This window comes from Propithecus coquereli, unplaced genomic scaffold (assembly GCF_000956105.1).
Source record: "Propithecus coquereli isolate 6110/MARCELLA unplaced genomic scaffold, Pcoq_1.0 Scaffold170, whole genome shotgun sequence".
NCBI classification, from domain to species: domain Eukaryota; kingdom Metazoa; phylum Chordata; class Mammalia; order Primates; family Indriidae; genus Propithecus; species Propithecus coquereli.
In genome coordinates, this window is record NW_012141636.1 from 694845 (window position 1) to 714382 (window position 19538).

At 36.7% G+C, this 19538-nt stretch overlaps 1 protein-coding gene across 1 annotated transcript in view; it reads right to left on the minus strand.

Moving 5' to 3' along the window:
• PRCP (prolylcarboxypeptidase (angiotensinase C)) overlaps positions 1-19538 on the minus strand; it is a 65968-nt gene that overhangs the window by 2797 nt on the left and 43633 nt on the right. The window contains exons 7-8 of the mRNA XM_012641797.1: positions 10623-10787; positions 9840-10027 (exon numbers count right to left, since the gene is read on the minus strand). Coding sequence (XP_012497251.1) covers positions 9840-10027; positions 10623-10787 — 353 coding nt within the window. The remainder of the gene's footprint in view (positions 1-9839; positions 10028-10622; positions 10788-19538) is intronic.

The following is a 19538-nucleotide window of genomic DNA, read 5'->3' on the forward strand; positions in this document are numbered from 1 at the left end:
GGGTCTTCTTCATAAATTCTTTGCCTAGGCCAATGTCTAGAAGAGTATTTCCAACATCTTCCTCTAGAATTCTAATAGTTTCACTCCTTGGGTTTAAATCTGTTACCCAGCGTGAGTTGATTTTTGTGAGAGGTGAAAGATGTGGATCCTGATTCAGTCTTCTACATGCTCAGCACCATTTATTGAATAAAGATTCTTTTCCCCAGTGTATGTTTTTGTCTGCTTTGTCAAAGATTAGATGGCTATATGAGGATGGTTTTATATCTGGGCCCATTGTGGTTTTGATTAGCATTTCCCAAGAGACTGATGGTACTGACCATCTTTTCATGTGCTGATTGGCCATTGGTACATCTTCTTTGGAAAACTGTCTACTCAGATCCTTGCTCATTTTTTAACTGGGTTTTATATATCTTTTTGTTTTTGAGTTGTAAGACTTCATTATATATTCTGGATACAAGTCCCTTATCAAATACATGATTTGCAAATATTTTCTCCCATTCTGTATGCTATCTTTTAACTTTCTTGATAGTATCACTTGTAGCACAGAAGTTTTTCATTTTCATGAAGTCCAATTTATCTATTTTTTGTTGTTGTTCATGTTTTTGGTATTATATTTAAGAAACTACTGGCTAACCCACAGTCATAAAATTTATTCTTATGTTTTCTTCTAAGAATTTTATAGTTTTAGCTCTTAAACCTTTGGTCTATTTTGAGTTAATTTTTTTGTATGGTATGAAACAGGAATCCAACTTCATTCTTTTGCATGTGAATGTACAGTTTTATCAGCATCATTTGTTGAAAAGCATATTTTTTTCATAATGAACTGCCCTGGCACTCTTGTTGAAAATCAATTGACCATACATATGAGGGTTGACTTCTGTACTCTCAATTCTCTTCTATTTATCTACATGTCTATTCTTATCCCAGTATCATGCTGTATTGATTACTGTACTTTTGTAATAAGTTTGAAATCAGGAAGTGTGTGTTCTTCATATTTGTCCTTCCTTTTCAAGATTGTTTTGGCTATTTTGGGTCCCTTGTATTTTTACATGAATTTTAGGATCAGCTTGTTAATTTCTGCAAAAAAGCCAGGTGGAAATTTGATAGAGATTGCATTGAATCTGTAGATCAATTTGAGGAGTATTACCACCTTAATATTAACCATATTACCTCTTCCAATACGTGAACATGAGATGTCTTTCCATTTAAAGTGATTTTTAATTTCTTCCAACAATGTTTTATAGTTTTCAATGTACACATCTTACACTTCTTTTCTTAAGTTTGTCCCTAAGTGTTTTATTCTTGATGCTACTGTAAATCAAATTGCTCCCTAGTAGTATTAACTCCACACATGCTAGAGTGGTTTAGAATTTACAAAGCCTTTCACATTTGATCATTATAACAACCCTAGGAAGTAGGTTTAATTACAACCCTTTTATAGATAAGAAAATTAATGCCCAAAGAGGTCAAAAGCCTTGCCCAAATCATTCAGCTTGGCAAGTCTGAAATTCAAACTCAGGTCTTACAACTCTAGTTCAATGTGCAATTGTATACTATTATACATTGCATTTCATAGACACATGATTGCCGTTGGAAGTCAACAGCTCATATGTTGATTTGTGTGCAGAGTCAGAAGAATATGAGCTTCAGGATCAGACACACCTGTGTCCCAGTCCCAGGTTTAGCTCTCATCTACCTTATCTCATGGAAATGCAGATTCATCAGAATAAAACTGGCACTGAAATACCTGGATCTAAGTACTTGCCCCATGGCACTTTCCCCTTACATGACACCTCTTGGTATATCTCATCTACATACCACTTGAAATCACTTGCAGAACATTGTTATGTGTGTTCTGACATTTGTTTAATGCACAGTCCATTTTGCTGGTATTGTTTACAAAGACTGAACCAAAAAAACTTCATGTATATAAAATTATTCCCATACATTGCATAATCATAAAAAACCTCTCAGTTATAAGTACAATCTATACACAGAAGACTACCAAATAATATCTCTAGTCGGGACCTTTCCCCTAAACTTCAGAACCAAAATTCAACTGTCTACTTGACATTTTTACATGGAAGTCAAATTAGACATCTCAAACTTACCAGGTCCAAAACTGAGTTCCTGATACTCCCCAAATGCCAGCCAACCCCGCCCACCATCTTCCCAATCTCTATTTTATTTCCTTGAAAATTAAGTTTATTTTACAGCTAGAAAGCTTCTACAGTTTTACAATTTTTGTTGTTAATTTTTTTTTTATTATTTCAGGGTATTATGAGGGTACAAACATTATGGTTACACTTCATGTCTTTGCCTCACCCAAGCGAGGGTTATAGGCATGCCCTTCCCCCTACAATGCTCCCCGTGTCCTTTAGTTGCGGGTTTACCCCCCCATCTCCCTAATCCCTGGAGAGTATTACTGCCACGTGATCACCCTCGTGTTGATCAGTTAGTACCAATTTGATGACGAGTACAAGTGGAGCCCATTCTTCCGATCTTGTGGTGCCTCACTTTGGATAATGGGCTTAAGTTTAATCCAGGAAAGTATAAGAGGTGCTAGATCACTGTCGTCTCTTATGATTGAGTAATATTCCATTGTATACATATGCCAAATTTTAATAATCCACTCATGGATTGACGGGCACTTGGGTTGTTTCCACATCCTTACAATAGAAAGTTTAGAAATCGACAACCTAATAAATAGAATCAAGGAATGGGAAAAGGAAGTGCAAACCAATCCCAATCCACGTAGAAGAAAAGAAATAACTAAGATCAAAGCAGAACTAAACAAAATTGAGAACAAGAGAACTATACAGAAGATCAACAAAACCAAAAGCTGGTTTTTCGAAAAGATAAACAAAATTGACACCCCTCTTACTAGATTGACTAGAATCCAAAGGGAAAAGTCTCTAATAAACTCAATCAAAAATGAAAAAGGAGAGGTCACAACAGATACCACGGAAATACAAAACATTATTTTTGATTACTATAAAAACCTATATGCCCAAAAACTATATAACAAGGAGGAAATGGACAAATTCCTGGAAACATACAACCTTCCTAAATTCACCCAGGAGGTAACAGAATATCTGAATAGACCAATCTCAAGCTCGGAAATTGGAGCAGCAATCAAAAACTTCTCAAAACGTAAAAGTTCCAGATCAGATGGCTACACTTCAGAGTTTTACCAAGCATTCAAAGAAGAACTCACACCTATACTACAGAAATTATTCCACAATATCGAGAAAGGTGGTATCCTTCCTAACTCATTCTACAAAGCCAGTATCACCTTGATACCAAAGCCAGGAAAGGACACAACAAAAAAAGAAAACTTCAGACCAATATCCCTTATGAATATAGATGCAAAAATTCTCAACAAAATTTTAGCAAATAGAATTCAGCAGCACATCAAAAAAATAATTCACCATGACCAGGTGGGCTTTATTCCAGGGATGCAAAGCTGGTTTAACATATGCAAATCTATAAATGCAATTCACCACATAAATAAAAGCAAGAACAAAGACCATGTGATTCTTTCAACAGATGCAGAAAAAGCATTTGACAAAGTCCAACACACCTTTATGATAAAAACTCTCATCAAAATAGGCATAGACGGCTCATTCCTTAAAATTATCAAATCCATTTATGACAAACCCACTGCCAATATCATATCGAATGGGGAAAAATCGAAACCATTCCCACTTAGAACCGGAACTAGACAAGGCTGCCCTATATCTCTACTTCTATTCAACATAGTGCCCAATCTCTATTAATGGCAACTCTATCCTTCTAGCTGCTCAGGCCAAAAAGTTTGGTGTCACCTTTTAATATTCTGTTTGTTTAACACACAGCCTGTCAACAAATCCTGTCAGCTGTATCTTCAAATACACCCAGAATCTAACTTTTCACCACCTCCACTGCTGCCACCCTGATCGAAGTCACCATTCTTTCTACCCTGAATTACTGGAATAGCCTTTTAACTGATCTTCCTGCTTCTACTCTTGACCCCTACAATTTAGTATCAATTAGAGCAGCCAACGTGATCCTTTTAAAAACTGAACCAGATTATGTCACTGCTCTGCTCAAACCACTACAAGTTTTTCCATCTTGTTCACAGTAGAAACCTAAGTCCTTATTAGAACCAACAAGTCTCTACTGACCCAGGCCCTCTGCTCTCTACGTCTTTGATATAATCTCCTGCTGCTCTCTCCCTTACTGACTCCACTCCAGCCACACTGATCTCTCCTTCCTCCAGCTGAAGGAGAACATGCTGGGGACATTTACCTCTCAATGCTTTTGCCCTTGCTTATTCCTCTCAGCCCATCAACCTAATGGTTAGCTCCTTTACTTCCTCCAGGTCATTTTTCAAAAGTTACCCCTGGGTGAGGTCTTCCCTGTCACTCTAATCTAAAATTCCAACATAGCCCCTTTTCCTGGTTTATCTTTTTCTTCTTAGCACTTAGATCCTTATAACATGTTTATAGGTGCTATCTTGTTTTATTCCCTATCTTATCTCTCAAACTAGAACTCCATGAGGACGGAGCAGGGATTTTTGTCTGTTTTGTTTATTTCTATATCCTCCCAGTTTCCGGAACCAGACTTGGCTCACAGTAGGAGCCAAACAAATATTTGCTGAGTGAATGAAAAAAGAATTTAAGTGTCTAGTTGTCTGTTACCTAGTACTGGGTACCTTACATATACATCTATAAATACATAAGTTCATGAACATGTTGTAGGTCACTTCAGTACTTTTTACATGGGAAAGCAGAGTTGACATAAATGATTAATACAAATAAACAGAGACTGACCTTCAACTGTGTGTAGTAGTGAAAAGAACAATAAATTAAGTCAGCAGGTCTAAGTTTTATATCCTTACTAGCTGCATGACCCTGGGTAAGTTAACTGACCCCTGTGAACCTTGATTCCCATGTGTATTATAGAAAAAAAATTTTTTCAAGAAAGATAATGCCTCTTTCTCACAGAGATATTGTGAGGCTCAAGTTAAGTAATAAATGTAGAAATAGGTATAAATCATAAAATACTACACAAACATGCAGTATAATTATAATTATTATCATATTCTGTAAGCATGATAGTATTAACACCTCTGAGAGTTAAATGAATCATGAAAATGGATGTGAAAGTGTTTCTCATAAAAATTTGCTCAGAATACTAATTTGATCAACTTCTTCTAGGTAAATGTACAAATTAAATGAGAAAATAAACACTTAGGTACATCACCGATATGTATGTTTGAAATACACTTTTAGCCAGGTGTGGTGACTCACGCCTGTAATCCCAGAACTTTGAGAGGCCCAGGCAGGAGTATTGCTTGAGTCCAGGAGTTGTAGACCAACCTGAGCAAGAGTGAGATCCCATCTCTACAAAAAATAGAAAAATTAGCCAGGTGTGGTGGCACAGGCTGTAGTCCCAGATACTTGGGAGGCTGAGACAGGAAGATCACGTGAGCCCAGGAGTTCCAGGTTGCAGTGAGCTATAATGAGACGCCACACTGCACTCCAGCCTGGGCAACAGAGTGAGACTCTGTTTCCAAAATAAAAAAATAAAAATAAAAAATAAAAGAAATACACTGAAAGTCCATGTTCCATTCAATTGCAACTTAATAACATTTTTGCTGAAAAAATATCAGTCCATTCCAGGCCGCAGTGTACTACAATTGCACCTGTGAATAGCCACTGAACTCTAGCCTGGGTGACACAGTGAGACTTCATCTCTAAAAACAAACAAACAAACAAAATTTAAAATTTAAAAAAAGCTCCAAAAATGTACTTTTTTTGTTTTATTAAAAACAAAAAGGAAAACTCCCATGCAGAATAGAAGCTTTAGTTTTCAACTACCAGATAAATTTTTAAAGTAAAGTACACAAGGAGTTGGATTCTCTTAAGTAAACAAATAGCCTTTATCATTATTCCAATTTGACAGGCCCAACCCAGATAGGAAACTCTCCATTATTTGCAAAACAAAAAAGCTATCCCAACAGCCACATAATAAGCAAACTGCATTTGATTTAAAAGGTCATCTGAAATAGCCTAGTGGCTTAGCAACAGTGTTTGGAGTTGCTGAGAGACCTAAGATGCACATGGACTTGAATTTCTTGGTCCTAGACATGTGAAAGCTAAACCAATCATTGGGAAATCTACAAAAAAAAAAAAAACAAAAAAAAAAACCTGCTTTCATGAGAGGATCTAGAAGCCTGGGTAAAATTCCCAACAGGGAGCCTCACTTCATCGCTGGCAACAATTAATTTGCCTGAGAAATGATGTTAAACCAACCAGCTCCTCAGGGATACTCTTTTGGATTTACGTTTAAATAAATGAGAATGACTGTTGGTAAAATAATGTCTATGGGCTGGGAAAGAAAATAAATCCTTCTGACAAAACTACTGTGAAATTAAAAAAAAAAATTGCTGACATGAGACTATTAACAGCTACTGTTTATTAAGGCCTCATTCATTCAACAAACGCTTACTGAGTGCCTACTATATATGAGGCACTGATTGGGCACAGGGGATTCAACAGTGAACAAAACTGACAAAATCCCTACTTTCAGGTGTTTACTTCCACAATAATCTCTTTACTCCATGAAATAACCCTGTTAGATAGTCATTATTATTTTTAACTTATATAAATTGGCAGTTTGCCCAAGGTCATGCAGCTAATTCAGGGAAGAAGCAGAATGGCATCAAGGTCTACCTGACTTCAAAGCCTTCGCTGGCAAATCTCCAATCCAACAATCACTGACTGACCCTTCCAACCAGAAAAGCAGTCACACTTGGATTTGTGCGGGGCAACCTAAGGAGAGAAGTCTGTCACAAAGATACTTTCTACAGGGTTCCTTGGACATTTCCTTATTTATCACCCAGAAATGTTTTATAGCTGGTAGCCACTAAGTACACAGAACAGAGACTCCTGAGGCTGCTCCTTTACTTTGGGAATGTGCTTTCTTCAGAAAAGCAGGAAAACTTTGAATTTTTTGATAACTTGAAAATTTTACACTGGATTTTTCATACATAGCAGCCTACAGAAAAAGATTTCTTTGTAAAAGTAGACTTGCCACTGCAGAAAGATAAACCAGCATCTTCACGCAGTCTTGCCTTTAAACTTTGACATGCTTCTGAAGCCTTCCTGAGCTGTATATTTCATTACTCATCCTTATCAACACACAAAATTAATGGGCAACCATTATGTGCCAGTCACTGTAGCAGGTGCTAAAGGCACACACATGATTAAGATGAGGTACCTGACAATGAGAAGATCACAATCTCACTGGGCAGAGAGAAACACAAACAGATTATTTCCACACAGAGTGATAAGTGGTATTCACAGGTGCTTGGGGAAATAAGGAGGTAGCAGAAACATATCCTCCCTGGAGGAGTCAAGGAAGATTTCTTGGAGGAGGCCTGATTCTTAAGAAAAGAGGAAAAAGAGGAAGGGAAAGGACATTCAGGGCCAAATATTCTGTTCCCTGTGGCTCGAACATAAAGTGCAACGTGGAGAGTGTACATTCATTTACTCATTCAACAAATATTTTTTGAGCATATATATTAGCCAGGTCTGGGTCAAGTACTTTGCTGGGTTAACTCTTTTAAGCATCAAAACACCTTCATGGAATGAGTGGTATTATTATTCTCATTTCACAGAAGATAAAACTGAGAATCAAAGAACAAGTAATTTTATTTTAGACAGCTCATTCTACCTCTGCATAGCTCTTTTTGCAAGACCTTTCTTACACTGAGCTTAAAAGTTTGTTATGCTGAGCTGTAATTTCCATTTACTGACTTCTGTTCTATTCCCAAAACTTTTCTCATGAAATATGCCCCCTCCTCTAATGATGACAATGATGATGATGATTTTAATAGCTTGAGAAAAATAATATAAAAGAACAAATGGATAACTGAAATACTTATCTGTAATGGTGAAAACCAATAAAAAAGGATAATGTATTTGACCAAAACTCATATATTAAAACCACATACAAAAATTAAAGACTCTACTTAACAATTCAACTTGAATTTCAGCTTTGTAGGGTCAAAGCAAAGATGGATGAGCTTAAAGTTCAGAATGCTAGAAAATTTGTGTAAATACTCCATGAAGATAAGCTCCTAAAGCAAAACAAGAAATTGACAGAGTACTTCCTCCTCTGATGGAATAAAGATGAGCTTTGAGACATCTATGGTCTGACTGTCCCCCAAAATTCATGTGTTGAAACTTAATCCCCATTGTGGTAGTATTAAGAGGTGGGGCCTTTGGGGAAGTGATTGTTACGAGGGTTCCACCCACATGAACGGATTAGTGCCTTATAAAAGGGCTAGAGGAAACAGGCCCAGGCCCCTTTTGTCCTTCAGCCTTCTGCCATGTGAGGATGCTGCCTCCAAGGTACCATCTTGGAAGCAGAGACCAGGGCCTCACCAGACACTGAAGCTGCCAGGGCCTTGATCTTGGACTTCCCAGCCTCCATATCTGTGAGCGATAAATTTATGCTGCTTATAAATTACCCAGTCTCAGGTATTTTTGTTATAGCAGCACTAATAGACTAAGACAGATGAAAGGCTTATACTTTGGTGTTTTTCAGTCCTTTCAAGTTTTCCTGATTTCAAACACCCTAAATTTGGCACAGCTTCCTTAAATACCCTAAGCAGATTAATTTTCTCAACTGTAACTTTATAAAGACTAAGTTGAAGGATATAGTTTTGAAGAATCCTGTAGGGGACAAGGAATATGATTTAAGGAAATTAAACAAAAAGAATCTTTAAGTTTGCCACTAAAGTGTCTCATCTTTTATTTGGAGACAGGTATCCTGCTGGGTTAGAAAATAGCAAGAATCCAATAAGTCAGAAGCTTTTTTGCAAAGTGGAAAGTGCCACCAGCCTAAACTCAGAAAGTCAAGCTCCAAGCAAGCAGTACTCCTCACTCCTAAAAACTACTGGCTATGTACCAAAGACCAAATCTGACTTTTGTTTAAAAGAGCTTGTAAAAAAATGACATTAACAATTTAAGCAATAGCTCTGGTTAAGAGGTATATAGTGGTATCTCTTTCCTTTTTTCATATAGATTTAGAGAAATGTTTGATTAACTAGTTGCTACCTTAAGAGCTGACAACCTAATGTTCAAGCTAATATAGAACATGGAAATTTTGAAGTCACAGTCAGATAGAGTCTACTCAGTTAACTCTAATATGAACCAATTGCAAATATGTCACTTCTTAAGGGGCAGTTAACATAGAAGAACAAACGTGAGGTTTGTAGTCGGGCAGGCCAACATAGAAATCTGGCTTTATCATTTAGTAACTAAAACAAAGCTGGATGAGCTTGGCAAGTGACTGAACACAGTGATCTTCAGTTTCCTCCTTAGTAAAAAAGTGTCTATAACAACTACTCACGAAGTTGTTGTGAGGATTCAACTAGGTAAGTTATTTAAAGTGCCTCATACAGTACTTGGAACAAAACAGTATGAGCATTTAAAAAGTTTGTCAAATAAATACTGAAAAATTTTTATGATCATTAACAACAATAACAAGACAAATTGAGAACAACAGGTGATGCTTAATTTTGTGCTGGAGAGGTTTTTTTTTACTATTTAAAAATTGTGTTGCTATAGTTTTTTAAGCCTTTAATAAAGTATACTGGTAACAGGGCATAACATCATATCTCTTCTCAGTATCCTCTGTCTTTCAAGAAGTAGGAAAACATGATGGGTACCCCTGTTGTATTCTTTATAGTTTTATTGTCCACCATTTCCCTGGTTCTATTTCCTTAGCTCTTCTACAAATGTCTCCATCAATCAAAATTTCTCTTTAGACCAGCTAAAACTCACCTGAAAACTATGTTCGTATGTGAACTGATGTTTTTGCCCCCATACACGGTAGTGATCCAGGAAGGTCTCGGTCTCACACCCCACTGGCTAAAACAGTCATCAGAAAATTCCTTCAAGTTCCACAAGCGAGGTTCAAACATGTCATCGATACCATTGGTACAAAAAGGCATGACCATTTCTGTGCAAGCCTAAGAAGCAAATCAAGAGAGGATTCAATGAGAAAATAAGACAAAAAGAGGTTAAATAAAATATCCAAAGTCATACGGGTGGTAAATAGCAAAGGCAGGTTTGAACTCAGGCAAGCCAGCTTCAGAGCCCCTGCTCTTTACTTCTATGACACCCAACCTCTCATTACACACAGAAAGGCTTGGCTGAGAAGTCACAGAAGTTAGGACTACACATTCCATAAACTGCTTTCTTTAACATAAATTATCACATTTAATCCTCAAAACAACTCTGCAAGGAAAATATCATTATTAGGCTCACTGTGCAGATGAAGGAATGGTGGCTCAGAGAAAGTCAAATTAGTCTCCCTCTCTTTTATGCTTCTTTTATAGGACTTATGAAGTCTAGAAGAGTGCCTGACACATGGTAAGCACTAAATATATATTTGGCAATGATTAAATGAAAGAATGAACAAGGAAACTTGTCTAGGGTCTCACAGTGTAAGGTAACAGAGCCAGAACTGGATCCGGATTAGGTGACAAAACCTTGTGTACTCTGTTGCAGTACAATCGTACCAGTGAAAAGTAAGTTCCGTTTGAGGAAATTATATACACTTACCTGATAGCTCCAACCCAGGGATCCCAGACTAGTAGTTGTTGTCTCTGAAATATTCAGGCATTTCGCCTGGCCAGAATAATTATAATACACATTCAGAGCCTGGAAAATATTCTGCAGCAGCAGTGAATCAGATATATTGGGATTTCTCAAATACTGGCACACTACCTATCATTTTAGAGAGAGAAACAGGGAAGAGTCAGAACATAAATATAAAATGAGTGATAGTTTAATAACACAAAGAAGAAATATGATTTTGATTTGATCATAAAATATTTTTAAACATCTAACTTCACTCTTGAGTATAATATCCTTTATAAACCTCTTAAATTACTCCCCAGGCTACAGAAATAAACCAAAGCCATTTGCATGGTATGCAAAGTCTTCTCCACCTACCACTCTAGGTTCCTCTTTGCTGCCTTTGCTCCAGCCTAGCAAACCACTCCCCACCACACCAAACTCCTTCCTTCCTTTTTGCCCTTGCTCATGCCCTTTTCCCACTCTCCTACTCCACTATCGCCTGGCAAACACCAACTCATCTTTTACAATATTCAGCTCAAATATCACCTCCTCTCTGAGGCCATCCTTGCCTAAGTGTCCAAGTTGGGAAGAACCAAACCAATCCCTTCTTGGTGCCTCCACTATACCCTGTACCTATTTCTGTCAGAGCCCCTGTAATGCTCTATTATGCTCACTTGATTCCAGAATGTCTCCTTCCGCACTTAGCAATATATTAATATCTGGTAACTAGATGTTTGCTGAATGATTATATTTTTATGAAAATGCAAATGTTATAATTTCTTATGGAAAAGCTACATGAAACTTCAATATCTGTGATGTGATAAAAGCATATCCTGTAACTCCCCAGCGCCCAAATAGTCCCATCACTAGCATATAATTAGTGCCTGAAATTCTAGGTCTAAAAATCACAGGCAATACTCAGGTTTAGGAGTAAAGGTAGGGACTGACTAGGCTGGGGCATAGGGAAATTTCTGGGGTACAGAAATATTCTGTATCTTCATAGAGGTCTGGGTTACATAACAAATGGCATACTTACAATTTGTGCATTTCAATGTATCTAGATTTTATACCCTCCCCCAAAAGAAGAATCATAAACAAATATTGAACTCCAGTTAATAATAATAAAGTTGAAGTCTTTATGGGGAAGATGTCTGCAACTTACTTAAAAGTGCATTAAAAAAATAAGATAGATAAAGGGATAGATAGGTGAATGAATGGATATGTGATAAATCAAATATAACAAAATATTATTTATAGAATTTAGGTGGTAGGTTTATGAGTATTCACGGTCTGATTATTTTAACTTGTCTGTATATTTGAAATTTTTCATAAAAAAATGTTGGGGAAACATCACAAGCAATGGGATCCTAGCTAAATAACAACAACAATAGCTACTGATTAGTTAACCCTGGGTTTATAACCTTTACACTATTTAATCCTCAAAAAGCTCTATCGGATAGATTATTGTCTACTATTTTATAGGAAGAAACTAATTATTAGGCTAAATCAACTTATTTAGCGTCACTCAGCCAGTAAATGATAGGCCCTAGATTTGTCCCTCTGTGTCTGAAATATACATCTTATCCATTATGCTACACAGCTTAGGAAGTATCCACTTGTACAACAGCAAATAGCCTCTGTGGCAAGGAAACACATTAAGTTCACATCCTCTATTAACACACTGACATGAATTCAGTGATCTGGTCCTTTCCCATTTCATATGGAAAAAATATATGTAATAGGCAAGTTCTGACAAAAAAGAGACAAATCCAAGAAGGAGCCAGGAAAAAGGAGCCCAGGAGGAGTGACAACAAGGCCTGGGCTGGGGACATGCTCCCAGACAGGAAAGGACGCTACTAAGAAAGGATGTAAGAAGCTACAAGCAAACCGGGCCCCTCGTCACAATTCTACCTGCTACCAGGTGCCTGCAACACTTTCCCGAAAAAAAGGGAAACTTGAAAAGACAGAGAAATGAATTGTAGGGAAAATCCGACATCTCTCCCCAAATGTATTCTGTACAATCATATTTCTATAAAATATTAATTGGCACTTTGAGAAAAAAGATTTCTTAGTCAAATAATTTTAAGAAATGTTGTATTAGTAAATGTGAACCATTTTCTTAACTGCAGGATTTCTCACAGCCTTTAACATGCTCAACTGCAATGGACTTGCCAAAAGGAAGATAGAATGTGCACCATTCCCAATAAGTTTCCAGAAATGCTGAGTGTGAAAAAAGACAGAAATTAAGATATTCAAATCATAAGATATACCTTTAAAAAGTAGCTGTGAGGTCATACGAATAAGGTATACCAGGGTTTAGGATGTACATGAAGAAACAGAATTGAGCTTAACCGAAAGCTTTGCAACCCGATCAAGCCTAAAGCAATAAGGAAATGCAAATTAAAGAAAAATTAAAAGTCAAAACAGTATTTTACTATTTTGACAACTTTCAATTATTCACGGTAAGTAAAAAAAAAAACTAACATTTGCATAGCACTTTTCTCAGAAAATGTTCCTAAGAAATATGCCAGTAAGAAATACTCAAGACAATATAAAAATCAAGAACCAATCACAAGATTGCCAACTATCTACCGCCAACAGTTGATCAGCATTCTTTCCTGACTCTGGACACCAACAGCAGATTCAGCTCTTTCAAAATGCGGCACAAAACTACAGAGTAGACACGTGGAATGCAGAGAATAGCGTTATGTTCAAGCGCAGCATAGTAGATGAGGCAGGGGGAAAATGCAAGCTGGGCAGGGGCGTAGTACGTACTGATATGCAGCAACAAGTGGCCCAAAACTCTGGAAAAGAACAGTAGCAAGTGAGTGTGACTCACATGCTGGCATCAGAGCCCCTCTTGCAGCTTAGAACACTGAGCCTCTGTCAAGCAAAGAAAAGGAGTCCCTATGAATAGCCATCTCCACAAATAGCAGTTACTGTCACTCTTTAAAAGACACAAGCAGGGCGGGAGACTGGCACTGGCTGACAATAATTGGGTTTTGGCAGCTCCAGTTACACAGAGAGAACATCGTGGTCAGAAACTTGGCCTCTGCTGATAGAAATTCCATGTCCAGATTAAGGGCAATCCTGGGCCCACTGTCCTCCGTGAGGTCAGATCACCCTTGGGGTACTGGATCCAGTTCTGAGCACCATACCTTAAGAAGGACTCTGACCAATGTTAGAAAATCCCAAGGGGAGCAGTCAGGATGGGGAGTTGAAGAATAGTTGAAGCAATCCTAAAATTGGTCATTTGCATCCTTCCCAACCTTTCATTATTACAAATAAGGCTACAGTAAATATCTTTAGGGCTAAATCTTTACATATATCCTTAATTGTTTTCTTGAGATAGATAAATTCTTAGAGGAATTACTGGTTCAAAGGAGATAAACATTTTTAACGCCTTTGGTACATCCTGTCAAACTGCCTTACAGAAAGGAAGTATCAATTTATAATTCTACTGGTCTGCTTGATAGGTGGCCTGAAAAAATGTCACTTAAAAACCTTTTTGCAAAAATATTTGCAAATTTACTATGGGAATTTTATTTTAGATGGTTTTAAAGTTCTTTTCTAACTAAAAGATTCTTTGGATCCGAGCATAATTCTCTAGCATAAAGAACACAATCACTAATATCTCCATGCACATCCTTAACAATTTTGGTAGCAGAATGAATGAAGTTTCAAAAAATGCTGAAATCATACTAGCAAGACCAGCCTTATTCTCATGCTTATTCAAGGACTGTAGAAGTTCACAAGGAGATATTCACATACTTTTATCAAAGATCTGTAGGATGCATAAAACACGTAAATACTAAGTTAAACCATGTGAAATTCCCACAATTTATAAGTCTAACACAGTCAAATATCAGCAATATTGGTTCAACCTCATATAATACTTCAGATTAAACTTCACAGTTTGCAGATTAGCACTCCCCCTTGATGAGGGCAAGCACTTGGCCTGTTGACTGTTTACACAGACTCTGATCTAATCAGACAAGGAAAGAGTCCCTACCAACCACCTCCGTCCAAATACTCAACACCTGGGTAACTGTACTTTCTATTTATTTTGTAAGCACTAGCAAACTGCCTCTTCTAAATAATCTCTACATAAGGCACATCATTCCTACTTATGCCATAAATGCCCTGATATGGGAACAGCTGGGGCTGAGGTTGCTAGTACAACTATTGACTATTCCTTGAGGCCAGGTTCTTTCCCCACAGTGACCCAGGGAGCAACATATTATATAATGTCCATTCCCATTTCATAGAGGAGAAAACAAGCTCAGAGATGTCTGGCTACAGATACACAATTTAAAAAGTATGAATACAGGAAGAGTGATGGTTGAGTATTCACGTTCACGTGTGAGATGTGCCTCCCTTAAACCTTGTTCCACTGTCGGCACATTGCCCATCTGACATGGAAAAAAAACAAGTATGAAAATAGGTCCGAACTTAGACTTTCATGAAAAAGTCTTTTTTCATCAAAAAGTCTTGGTATAATAATCTGCCTCCCTGATGTTACATAGTAACGATAATACCTACTACTGTTATATAATTAGCATTAATTTAGTGATTGCTATACACAAGACCCTGTGAAATATCCATAACAACCCTAACAAGCATTACAGTTGCTATTATCCCCAAGTTGCAAATGAGGAAATTAAAGCACAGAGAGGTTAAGAAACTTGCCCAAAGCCACATAGCAAGGAAGTGGCAGAGCTGGAATTCAAATGCAGACTCTCTGGAGTTTCCATATATAACCACTATACTACACATACCTAACTTTGAACGTTATAGAAAATTAACTTTTAGAAAAAGTTAAGAGAAAAATAATACAAACGGTGCCTAAATATACCTGCACCTCTCATGCTTAATTTTTTAAATAAATTTGGTTTTACTCTTAGGTTGTCTTTATATTTTTCTAAGTTTATTTATTTTAGACAAAAAATTAGAAGGAATTCTGTGGCAATATAAAGTCATAAAACTTTTTAAATGTTTAATAGCAAAAGGAAAACTGTAAAATAGTAGATTAATGTAAGGTTCAAGAATAAACACTTGAAATGGACAGACTTAATTCACTTTCTATTCAGGAAACCCTTAATAAGAACATTAGATGCCCATTTTAATAATTCTGGGTTTAAAGACTATAGAAATAGTGGAGAAAGCAGAGCATTCATGCAATCTTAGTACCTAACTAATCAGATCTACACCCAAATATTTAGGTTTTGCCCTTTGACCCCACATACACCAGAGAAAGTAAAGATAATGATTTATTTAAAAGCTTTAAGTGTTGCTACCAATGAAGATAAGCATTTGAATAAGAGAAAGAAAAGGGGGGCAGAAAGAAAATTTTTTAAAAGAGGAAGGAAAGAAGATAGGTTAAAAAAAAAAAAAGATCAATCTTCTCTCAGAGAGGATGGTGCATCCACATTAGAGAAAGGATTAAGCAGATACATTCAGCTTTTCTAGCAGATTTTCTTTCTCTAAGGCTTCAATACCCCTCTCACACTCACTCAGATAATCACATTAGTTTTGTCATTAAAAGCTCTCTTTTCACAGAATGCACCTAAACCGCTTAAACCACCCAGAGAGGTCGCATACATTACCAAACACCAAGACAAACGGAAGAGATTTTCCATCTTATGTCTTATTATTTCACTATATCTATGTGCATGATACATTGCATATTTGATGAGTTACCAGCTAAAAACTGATTTCAAAATTAAAATACAACAGTATCCTTTAAAACCGCTCTTTAAGCTGAGAAGAGACCTACTAGCTTTTATGCTGACAGAACAGTCAAATGACAGAGGGGTTTTCTATTTCCCTTTTCTCTTCTTCCTTGTGTTCTACCAGCCAAGTCCATGATTATTTCTGCATGAATGTTGCAGCTTCTGTTAACAGTAAACAAAAGCAAATGGAGTCTGAGTGTGCAAAGCCCAAAGACAAATTAAAAAGAACGATACTTGAATTGACACGGAAAATGGCATTTAGTCGCTGCCCATGGATCCTTCAGAACTGTACAAGATCCAGACAGAATTGGAAATCACCTGTTTTTTTTCATAACCCAACTGTTACATATTATCTCACCATCCTAAGCCTGAGTTACAGACTCAGAAAAGGACGGCTGTTTGTCAGCCCTTTAAAAAGGAGGAAGTGTATCAGAGGGAGGGGGAGTCTTGGTTAAATGGAACTATCCAAGTGAAAGAGTGGTCCCCAACTGGGTAGTGTTTCAGGGATTAGTGGGTTGGGAGAACAGCTAGGGGGGTCAAGAAAGGAGAAATAGAATGAACAGTGAAAGAAAGTGATCCGAAGCCACAAGTTTGGGAGAAAGACACGTAGTGGAAAAATTCTGAAAATCAGATGGGAAACTAACTATTGGATGAAACTGGAAACAAACAGAAGCAATGGAAGTTTCTCAGGGAAGAGGCAAGAGAGAAGATTACTTCTGATGGTGTGCAGGCAGGAAACAGAATCATAAATATAATATAAGCAATTAAGAATTCTTTGGTTTGTCAAGAGAAAGGATAACGTCGGTAAGAAATAACTGAAAAGAATGACAAGTATTAATCCTGGATAAAAGAAGTAAAAGGTGATTGTGAGGGAAAGACACAAAGTTATGTTACCTCAAAAATAAACTTTTATTATATATATGTACAAAAGATAAAAGAAGGGTTGTGCTAAATCAAAAATAGACAACAAAATATTTAAGGTGTATTCCACTGGTTTTGAGTAATTATTTAGGAGAGCAAAGGATAAAATATTTATTTATATTTAAGACTCAACAGCAAAATGTTTTCAAAAGGAACATTAAAGAAGTGGGGAGAAGATCAAAGTTTTTCTTTTCTTTTTTTTTTTTTTGCTTACTGTTCCATATCACGATAAACCAACTGACACTAAACAGCTATATTCCTCTGGCTCTTTTTCTAGATCAGGGGTAAACAAACTGACAACCACCAGGCCATATCCAAGCCACTGCCTGTTTTTATTAATAAAGTATTATTAGATACATCCATCCTCATTTACATATTATCTATGGCTACTTTCATGCTACAGCTGCAGAGTTGAGTAATTGTGACAGAAACCACATGGCCAGCAACGCCTAAAACATAGCCCTTTATAGAAACAGTTTGCCAACCTCTGTTCTAAATAATAAGGGCATTCCCCTTATGTTTTCATCATCTGACAACTCATTTGTTCAAGTGGGAATAAAGATGCAAATATAATTCTCACTTAGTACACAGAGTACTGAGTTAAATCTGATAGTTGTCACACTGGGAGCAGCGATCTGCTCAAACCTTTGGTCAAGTCTCCTCCTAATTTCAGGTCATAGGCTCTGAACAAGGGCAGAACCAAGTTCAAATCCTGCTTCCACCACCTGTTAGTTGAGCTTTAATTTCTTCTCCAAAAATCTGGGATTATACCTCTTTTTTCCCCCACAGCATTTTTGTAAGGATTAAATGAGATAGCATATATGAAAGTGCTTCATACACAGTAAATAATATAGATAGATAAGGCATTATTAGCACATAGACATTTATGAAGAATAACTGGTCTAGATTTAGTGTTTCCTTACTATTTTGATTCAGATTTTCTTAACATGAGAGAGATCTGCTCTTTTTAATAACTCTGTATTATCAAAATTCAATTCAATACATATTTACCTGTAGCCTGCTATGTGCAAGATACTCATCATTCTACTTTTTACATGACGAAAAATAACTCTAATAAAAAATGGACTTGTTCCATTTTAGTTACAAAGTTTTAAGTGAAGTGTATATGTAATAGTTCAAAGGGACAGTTAGATTAAAAGTGCTTTTGCAACCTGGCTCTCATATTACCAATTTTATTTTCATTTCCAGCACCCAGTCTAGCTGCAGAGTCAGTTATATTCTCTAAACTTTACCATCAAGTTGGCCAGCATCTGTTTTTAAAACTAAGAGGAAAGTTCTTTACAAAGGAATGCTTAAAAAGAGCATACGCAATAAAGAATTTTGACATAATAAAACGTTAAAATTTATAGTGTAATGTGTCTTCACACTCTCCAAAGTGTTTTCACCTCCAATATTTTATTTGATTCTCAGCACAACCCTATCTGCTGTGTAAGTATTGTTATCCCATTTTGCAGAGGAAGACACAAAAGGTTGGGGTAGAAAAGCACTTTGCCCAAGATCATACAGGTGGTAAGTGGAAGTTCTGGATCAAACCCTTGCCTTCAGGATCCATGTTCTTTCCACTCTACCATGCTGCATGGGGATCATCCCTTCACAATGCTTGTAGCACTCAGAATGCTTTAGCAGCTGACTGGATCATAGTACTATGATAACAGCTGCCATTTATTAAGTATCAACTATGTATTACATAGATCCAAGCATTATATATGTACAGGCAGTCCCAGGATTACAGTGAGATACATTCCTGAGAACATCTTTAGGTCGGATTTGTAAGTAACTCGGATCTCTGATGAACAGCGCATATACAATAATACTAATAACAATACTATAATGGCTTATATGTGGTAATAATAATACAGTGTAATAATATAATATTCCTATACTGTAATAATAAGTTACAGAAACTACTGTGTTCTTTCTTTTAATTCAAACAAATAAAACATAAAAACAAACTCATTTGAAAAGCTTATATGGAAGACACGAAAAATTTCAAAGAAGAATATTAAAGGCTGACGCCTAATGTTGCACAACACTAGGTTAATAGGAATGTTATACTTATTTTGATCTTCTAAATCAATAATAACCTTCTCATTTCAATGATTAACCCACTATGCTGCTTTGTAATAACTGATGCTTTCATTGGAGCACTGCCTTCTACACGTTCTATTATTCTCACTTTATCCTTTATAAATCATTCTGATAGTTGAGCGACTGAAGCCTAATG